General features: G+C 37.5%; 1 protein-coding gene and 1 pseudogene across 1 annotated transcript; one reads left to right on the forward strand and one right to left on the reverse strand.

The window, feature by feature from the left end:
- Positions 1-2,816: 2,816 nt before the first annotated feature.
- LOC149234166 (cyclin-dependent kinases regulatory subunit 1-like) lies at positions 2,817-7,556 on the reverse strand. Its single transcript, XM_089371764.1, has 2 exons — positions 7,344-7,556; positions 2,817-5,079 (listed from the first exon to the last, which is right to left on the reverse strand). Exons 1-2 carry the CDS (start codon positions 7,422-7,424, stop codon positions 4,912-4,914), a joined length of 249 nt encoding a protein of 82 aa, XP_089227890.1. The 5' UTR covers positions 7,425-7,556; the 3' UTR covers positions 2,817-4,911.
- LOC149234167 (uncharacterized) lies at positions 6,564-7,349 on the forward strand (annotated as a pseudogene).
- Positions 7,557-10,164: the final 2,608 nt, after the last annotated feature.

Consider the following 10,164-nt stretch of genomic DNA (forward strand, 5'->3'; position numbering starts at 1 on the left):
TTTGTTATATAGTTTATTTAATTATAAACTGAGATGTGCCTTCTCATCCCATTTAGATGTAAATTTATGGATAAAATTATCATACGAAAAAACATGGGTTGATACGTTGATTTTAATCAATATACATTATTTTCACATAATTGTTACGATTATCAGGTAGAACACGAAAATGAAGGTAAAAGAAAAATATAATGTATATATCTTCATAAAGTAATACTATAGACAAGACAATTACATTTTCAGTGATTTTCTAGGAAACAATATCAAGGCAACTGTATTTTCACCATGATTCTCTACTCACAAAAGTTGTCATATGATATCAATCTGCCATACCATACATAAATTTAGAAATTAGAAAATGATTCATACATATAGAAATTAGAAAATGATAAATACAAATGCACAGCAGTTTAAACCGACATATTCAGATAATTCAACACAATTTTACTCAGTAACGATATAAAATGGATGTCGCTACATGCTTTATCTGCAAATATGCAAGGTCTCTCCCTATGCACATTCGAGGGTCTCCACGGAAAACAGGATATTTGTAAACAGATTGGCTCACAAAAACACCCTCATTATTAAGCCATCTCTTTGGCTTGAATTCCATGCAGTCTCTGCCCCAGATGCCTTCCACTTTAGCCATAGTTGTATTATGAATTTATTGCAACTTTATCATTGCAACAATCACAGGACTATGGATTCATTGCAAGGTTCAACGAATAAATAAGGAACATGGTAAACCTTACATACATGATTAACCAGTTTCAGTCTGTAACGATATAAAATGGATTCTGCCACATGCTTCATCTGCAAATATGCAAAATCTCTACCCATACACATTCGAGGGCCTCCATGGAATACAGGATATTTGTAAACAAAATGGTTCGCAAAAACACCCTCATCATTAGGTCATCTCTTTGGCTTGAACTCCATGTATTCTCTGCGCTAGATGCAAGTCCCCTGCCATGGAGACCACACAGTAAAAGTCCTGGATCTCATAGGGAAACTCATTTCTTGTGAAAACTGAGGGTACTGTATTTGAGCTCCAACATTCTATTTTCCCTTCTTCCTAGGGAGCTCGGGAATTGCACACAGCTCGAATATCTGGATCCCTGCCAGATCAATCTGCATGGCCCCATTCCCCTGGAGGTGGGTCGACTCACAAATCTCTCAGACTTGTCCCTTTATTCTAACTTTCTCACCAGAACCACTCCTCCCTCTAGTTTTGCGCTTCCGTTGTTAGAGGATATTTACTTGAACCAAAACAACTTGACTGGAGAAATTTCATCAAATATTGGAAATCTCAATGTTCTCTTCAGCTTATGGTTAGAAGAAAATAAATTATCAGAGACAATACCCGCTTCCATAACAAATTGTCGTCGCCTCTCAAATTTGTATCTCCATCACAATCAACTGAATGGAAAACTGCCAGCAAGTTTAGGCAGGCTACAGAGCTTGGCACACCTCTACCTTACTAGTAATATGTTTGAAGGCCCTATACCAAAACAACTTGCAATGAGCAGCGACAGTCTTATTTAGGTTGATTTATCAAATAAACGTTTCAATGGAGAAATACCATGGGAATTGGGCAACTGGAGCGGTATTTCAATGACTTCATTTTACCAAAATCAACTCACAAGATGCATACCCTCATGAAATAAAACCCAAGAGAGTATTGTTGACGTCTCTACTGGAGAAAACCCCTGTGATCGGTCAAAGAATTACATACCTGAATATTTTCACCTGGGAGCAAATATTTCAAAATTGAAATGAGAGAATTCATTTCTTTACGCCGATGTCTTTCATTCATTTTGTGCTTCCTTTTGTTACACGGGACTGAACCTCGAAACTGACCATCATTTGGTCGATTAAAACTATAGAATGCGGTCTTTAGAATAGGAATCGAAAAACTAGAATGACTGGATGTGGTTGCAGAGTTGCAGCCATCGACAAAATTACAAAATTACATAGGAGGGGTGATGGGTATCCATGACACCATGCTGTCTGCGGGCTTCCCGCCAATGTCAAGAAAGCGTCCATTGTGAACGGGAACTTTTCATCTGGCTGCTACGCCTCTTGATCTGATCGAAGCCTCAGAGAAGCCGCTGCAGGTAGAGATCCCAACAGACAATCCAAATATTTTCGAAACCGATTCAAATTAAATTGGTATTTGATGATGGTCGGGATGTGGAAATCTCTGATTATCGCAGATGATGGTTGTGAAAATTCGATGATATGCATCTGATTGTAACTTACCAAAAGCAGTTATCGGGAATTTATTTAATATATGTCCAAACTCCCAGGAAATGATACATCCTTTTATATACTGATTGTGAGGTTCTTATTTTCACTTGACAGAAATCAAGCAGGTATAAAAACAAAGGCTTGTCCAACAAAGAATGAAAAGCTCAAAATTGGATGCAGGATATGCCCCTGGCTTAAGGCCTATTCTACGACTAAGAATACATGTTAATTCATGACAGGCATCACTAACACGGTTTGATAGTGTTGATAAACTCACTGGGCTTTCAGACCCATAGGTTGAGATTGAGCCCCAGCCTGTTGCTGCATAATGTATATATCTTCATAAAGTAATACTACAGACAAGACAATTACATTTTCAGTGATTTTCTAGGAAACAATATCAAGGCATCTGTATTTTCGCCATGATTCTCTACTCACAAAAGTTGTCATATGATATCAATCTACCATAACATATAGAAATTTAGAAATTAGAAAATGATTCATACATATAGAAATTAGAAAATGATAAATACAAATGCACAGCAGTTTAAACCGACATATTCAGATAATTCAACACAATTTTACTCAGTAACGATATAAAATGGATGTCGCTACATGCTTTATCTGCAAATATGCAAGGTCTCTCCCTATGCACATTCGAGGGTCTCCACGAAAAACAGGATATTTGTAAACAGATTGGCTCACAAAAACACCCTCATTATTAAGCCATCTCTTTGGCTTGAATTCCATGTAGTCTCTGCCCCAGATGCCTTCCACTTCAGCCATAGTTGTATTATGAATTTATTGCATCTTTATCATTGCAACAATCACATGACTATGGATTCATTGCAAGGTTCAACGAATAAATAAGGAACATGGTAAACCTTACATACATGATTAACCGGTTTCAGTCTGTAAAGATATAAAATGGATTCTGCCACATGCTTCATCGGCAAATATGCAAAATCTCTCCCCATACACATTCGAGGGCCTCCATGGAATACAGGATATTTGTAAACAAAATGGTTTGCAAAAACACCCTCATCATTAGGTCATCTCTTTGGCTTGAACTCCATGTATTCTCTACCCTAGATGCGAGTCCCCTGCCATGGATACCACACAGTAAAAGTCCTGGATCTCACAGGGAAACTCATTTCTTGTGAAAACTGAGGGTACTGTATTTGAGCTCCAACATTCTATTTTACCTTCTTCCTAGGGAGCTCGAGAATTGCACACAGCTTGAATATCTGGATCCCTCCCAGAACAATATGCATGGCCCCATTCCCCTAGAGGTGGTTCGACTCACAAATCTCTCAGACTTGTCCCTTTATTCTAACTTTCTCACCGGAACCACTCCTCCCTCTAGTTTTGCACTTCCGTTGTTAGAGGATATTTACTTGAACGAAAATAACTTGACTGGAGAAATTTCATCCAATATTGGAAATCTCACTGCGCTCTTCAGCTTATGGTTAGAAGAAAATAAATTATCAGAGTCAATAGCCACTTCCATAACAAATTGTCGTCGCCTCTCAAATTTGTATCTCCATCACAATCAACTGCATGGAAAACTGCCAGCAAGTTTAAGCAAGCTACAGAGCTTGGCACACCTCTAACTTACCAGTAATATGTTTGAACGCCCTATACTAAAACAACTTGCAATGAGCAGCGACAGTCTTATTTAGGTTGATCTATCGAATAAACGTTTCAATGGAGAAATACCAGGGGAATTGGGCAGCTGGAGCGGTATTTCAGTGACTTCATTTTACCAAAATCAACTCACAGGACGCATGCGCTCATGAAAATAAAACCCAAGAGAGTACTGTTGACGTCTCTACTGGAGAAAACCCCTGTGATCGGTCAAAGAATTACATACCTGAATATTTTCACCTGGGAGCAAATATTTCAGAATTGAAATGAGAGAATTCATTTCTTTACGCCGATGTCTTTCAGTCATTTTGTGCTTCCTCTTGTTAGATAGGACCAAACCTCGAAACTAACCATCATTTGGACGATTAGAACTGTAGAATGCGGTCTTTAGAATAGGAATCGAAAAACTAGAATGACTGGATGTGGTTGCAGAGTTGCAGCCATCGACAAAATTACAAAATTACATAGGAGGGGTGATGGGTATCCATGACACCACGCTGTCTGCGGGCTTGCCGCCAATGTCAAGAAAACGTCCATTGCGAACAGGAACTTTTCATCTGGCTGCTACGCCTCTTGATCTGATCAAAGCCTCAGAGAAGCCGCTGCAGGTAGAGATCCCAACAGACAATCCAAATATTTTCGAAACTGATTCGAATTAAATTGGTATTTGATGATGGTCGGGATGTGAAAATCTCTGATTATCGCAGATGATGGTTGTGAAAATTCGGTGATATGCATCTGATTGTAACTGACCAAAAGCAGTTATCGGGCATTTATTTAAAATATGTCCAAACTCCCAGGAAATGATACATCCTTTTATATACTGATTGTGAGGTTCTTATTTTCACTTGACAGAAATCAAGCAGGTTTAAAAACAAAGGCTTGTCCAACAAAGAATGAAAAGCTCAAAATTGGATGCAGGGTCTGCCCCTGGCTTAAGGCCTATTCTACGACTAAGAATACATGTTAATTCATGACAGGCATCACTAACACGGTTTGATAGTGTTGATAAACTCACTGGGCTTTCAGACCCATAGGTTGAGATTGAGCCCCAGCCTGTTGCTGCTGGTTTTGCTGGTAATTCAAAGGTCTTCTGAATAACATGATGTGTGGCTCAGGATGATGAATGGCATAGTGCACCCATCCACGAGACTGCTGAACTCCAATGGCTCGCCATTCGTTCTGGACCAAAAAGAATATCAATTTGGTTAAAATTATTAATATGTTTATAATAATAAAAATAAAAAATAAAACAAACAAACAGATTATCGCATTAAAAATGGCATTTGAAAACAAATTAGGTGTTGATTACCACATTGGGAAGTTGGCAAAACAGATGCATTTGCATTAAAAATGGAATTTGAAAACAAATTAGGTGTTGATTACCACATTGAGAAGTTGGCAAAACAGATGCATTTGCATTAAAAATAGCATTTGAGAACAAAAATGCGGTGGTTACTTCATTGAGAAGTAAATATGTCGTTGGGATGGTAGCTGCACTGCACGGAATTATGGGCAGCGAAGACAAAGTCCGTTAGCAGAAACCTATTAGACTCAATATTCTACACATTAATCTCACTACCTGCGTTCTAATGATTACAGACCGGCATATCCCATTGTGATACTAAAAATCCAGACAAGGAATGTGTTTCATAGATCATGTCTGGATGTTCCACTGCTATCAACCCTAGTGAAAGCCAACTGTTCATCAAAACCTTCTAAAGACTTTTCAAAAATATTTGTTATATAGTTTATTTAATTATAAACTGAGATGTGCCTTCTCATCCCATTTAGATGTAAATTTATGGATAAAATTATCATACGAAAAAACATGGGTTGATACATTGATTTTAATCAATATACATTATTTTCACATAATTGTTACGATTATCAGGTAGAACACGAAAATGAAGGTAAAAGAAAAATATAATGTATATATATTCATAAAGTAATACTACAGACAAGACAATTACATTTTCAGTGATTTTCTAGGAATCAATATCAAGGCAACTGTATTTTCGCCATGATTCTCTGCTCACAAAAGTTGTCATATGATATCAATCTGCCATACCATACATAAATTTAGAAATTAGAAAATGATAAATACAAATTCACAACAGTTTAAACCGACATATTCAGATAATTCAACACAATTTTACTCGGTAATGATATAAAATGGATGTCGCTACATGCTTTATCTGCAAATATGCAAGGTCTCTCCCTATGCACATTCTAGGGTCTCCACGGAAAACAGCCTATTTGTAAACAGATTGGCTCACAAAAACACCCTCATTATTAAGCCATCTCTTTGGCTTGAATTCCATGCAGTCTCTGCCCCAGATGCCTTCCACTTCAGCCATAGTTGTATTATGAATTTATTGCATCTTTATCATTGCAACAATCACAGGACTATGGATTCATTGCAAGGTTCAACGAATAAATAAGGAACATGGTAAACCTTACATACATGATTAACCAGTTTCAGTCTGTAACGATATAAAATGGATTCCGCCACATGCTTCATCTGCAAATATGCGAAATCTCTCCCCATAGACATTCGAGGGCCTCCATGAAATACAGGATATTTGTAAACAAAATGGTTTGCAAAAACACCCTCATCATTAGGTCATCACTTTGGCTTGAACTCCATGTATTCTCTGCCCTAGATGCGAGTCCCCTGCCATGGAGACCACACAGTAAAAGTCCTGGATCTCACAGGGAAACTCATTTCTTGTGAAAACTGAGGGTACTGTATTTGAGCTCCAACATTCTATTTTCCCTTCTTCCTAGGGAGCTCGGGAATTGCACACAGCTCGAATATCTGGATCCCTCCCAGAACAATCTACATGGCCCCATTCCCCTGGAGGTGGTTCGACTCACAAATCTCTCAGACTTGTCCCTTTATTCTAACTTTCTCACCGGAACCACTCCTCCCTCTAGTTTTTCGCTTACGTTGTTAGAAGATATTTACTTGAACCAAAACAAATTGACTGGAGAAATTTCATCAAATATTGGAAATCTCACTGCGCTCTTCAGCTTATGGTTAGAAGAAAATAAATTATCAGAGACAATACCCGCTTCCATAACAAATTGTCGTCGCCTCTCAAATTTGTATCTCCATCACAATCAACTGCATGGAAAACTGCCAGCAAGTTTAGGCAGGCTACAGAGCTTGGCACACCTCTACCTTACCAATAATATGTTTGAAGGCCCTATACCAAAACAACTTGCAATGAGTAGCGACAGTCTTATTTAGGTTGATCTATCGAATAACCGTTTCAATGGAGAAATACCATGGGAATTGGGCAACTGGAGTGGTATTTCAATGACTTCATTTTACCAAAATCAACTCACAGGACGCATACCCTCATGAAAATAAAACCCAAAGAGTACTGTTGACGTCTCTACTGGAGAAAACCCTTGTGATCGATCAAAGAATTACATACCTGAATGTTTTCACCTGGGAGCAAATATTTCAGAATTGAAATGAGAGAATTCATTTCTTTATGTCGATGTCTTTCAGTCATTTTGTGCTTCCTTTTGTCAGACGGGACCGAACCTTGAAACTGACCATCATTTGGACGATTAGAACTGTAGAATGCAGTCTTTAGAATAGGAATCAAAAAATGTAAAACAAATGCGATAGAGAACAGACTTACTCCAAACACTTAAGCGATAAAAGCAACACAAGATTTCAAGTATTTAAAGATAAAATGCATTAGATGTTTTTCATAAAATAAAACCCTAAAACCTACCGCTACAGACTGTAAAGGCCGAGAAGAATTAACCACTAAATTGTTCTACCGTGATCAATTCAGAGCCTGAAATACAGAAATTTAAAAAGGTTTTTTGTAGATCCGAAAAATGTGGGTAAAGGGTTAGTTAATGCCAACCTGGCGGATAACAGACAGGTCGAATTCCGCCCTGAGAACTTGAAATGCCCTCCAAACAACAGTGGAAAGCTCTGAGAAAACCTTTGAACCGAAAATTAGTGAGCGAGAACCTGAGATTGGGCGAATGAGACGGCGCGTAAAAGGTCGAAATGACGAACTTAATGAGGAATAAACTAAGCAGCTCGCAAGGGCAGAAGGAATACAACAGGAGAATGACAGGAAAACTGCTTTTAATCGTTCGGCTTCCAATTGAATTCGACACTGAGAACTCTGGTCCACTGCGATTTCCACAAGCAGCCGAGATTTCAAAATGAGAACAATCTTTGAGTCGCAGGAACCGAGAAGCACGGAACACGCTTCTTCATTAACCGTTTTCATAACTTATTTCAGTTTTGGATCAACCATCAAACTTCGTTCAATCGTCTAACACCACAAATCCACGGTCAACAATAGGACACAGCATCGGCTGGGGCAATTCATTTCAAAGGGAAACGCCTTACAGCGTAAAACTAGCAATTGTCCCAAAAGGTACAAAGAGAGGCCGATAGGATTAGTGAAAGGAAGAAAGTTTTATAGATAGTCAAGCATATATAAAGGTATGTAGTGACGAAGGCAATAACCACGTTGACCATCTTTGATATTAGAAGAACAAAACCAAAACCAAACCATTCATATTAATATAGTAAGTGTAGAATACGTTCATACTTAAAGCTCAATACGTTCAATAGGTTATTGGCAGCACGGTTTTTTTCTAAATAAAAAGTAAATTACAACGTTGTACATGGTAAATGAAAAGTGGAGAAATTTGTGATTTGCAAATGTTAAAACAAATCACTTACATTACTGGTTGACAGTAGAAGTAAAACATTAACATTATTAAAATTTTGAAACCGATTTTAAATTCATGTATTGTATTTTTCAAAGTATTTTGTTTTACATACTTAAGTCCTCAAATATAGTGGTTTTAGATTCCATTTTGGCAAACCCACCATTCAAAACACTATGTATTTCTCTGGCCCTCAAAGCAAGCTTTTAGCACTTATTAATCTATGCTCTGTCCAAGATACAATTCAAACTTTCATTTTCAAGCATTTTAAGAGGCAAAACAGTGCAAATATTTTAAATGTTCTATTTACTTGTCTGAATTTCTACAAATAAAATATATATCTTATATCCCCACCCCACCTTTAAGGGGTTTAAAAAGAAGAAAGAGCGCTCTCAAAAAAATTAGAAACCTTTAATATAAGGTGAATTTTTAAAAATTTACATCAAGAATTTGATTCTGGAAATTTCTGCAATCCCTACACATCTTTCCTTTAAAGGGCATTTTACAATTTGGCTTTCCAAAAATGGAAATAGTCTCAACCAAAATTTTCAGTTATACTTTAATCTGTGTCTCCAGATAACAACTCCCAATGATCGCCAGTTCACACAGAACATTGGTCACACACCAATTGCCCCCACATAACACTGCTTATGCATCACTCATTCGCAATAGGTTAACAAGTTTCTTTGATATCCAATTCTAACAATAGTTTTAGACCATCTTTGTGTTTTGCTTCCTCACATAATCTGTGTCTCCAGATATTTTTCCTTCTACACTCCCATACTCCCATACACTCGTTTTCCTTCTACTCACACCAATCATCTTCAACTTTGATTTCAAACCAAGAAAGGGGTTCAAGGTTTCTACAATTTCAAATTCAATTAAAATGATTTCAGTTTCTTGGAATTTTCTCTGGAGCAATCTTTGCTGCCCCAAAACTGTTTATACCCTTTTCCATAAGTAGGATACATACGCAGCGACATTTTCCACTCAAACCCTGAAAAAGAACAAGCCTTCAGGGAATTTCGTCTGGATCTTTTATCATTAATGTAAACAAAGAAACACAATCTAAAAATTCCCACTGTTTTCTTGAAAAAGGAATCAGAAGAATTTACATTTTAAATGGCAAATATGAATACTTTCGAAATTGTGATGAGTTTCTTCTTCCGTATCTATCACATAAGTAGTTTTAGTGCCACCCCATTGTTGGCCACTCTTCACCGCTACATCTGTAACCTGGACACTTTGCCTACTTCAATCGCCCTGCACAGTTCAGATCTCTCTTGCTACAGGATCTACGCATCAATTCTGCACTCAATGGCTCCACAATTATAGCCCCAAGCATAATTTGTCAGGGATTACCCTAGATTTGTCACGGTAACAATCTAGAAAGCAAATACTCAAAACTAATTGATTGAATATATCTCAGTCCCAGATGAAACATATAAAATTAACATTAATGGTAAAACTTAACAACATTTGAATCCTGCAAATACAGGCAGGGATTGCCTATAAGTTACAGCCAAGAATAATGCCTTGTTCAGGATG

The sequence above is a fragment of the Pinus tabuliformis genome, chromosome 8, assembly GCF_031772625.1.
Source record: "Pinus tabuliformis cultivar Carrire ecotype Pingquan chromosome 8, CPIR1, whole genome shotgun sequence".
NCBI lineage: Eukaryota > Viridiplantae > Streptophyta > Pinopsida > Pinales > Pinaceae > Pinus > Pinus tabuliformis.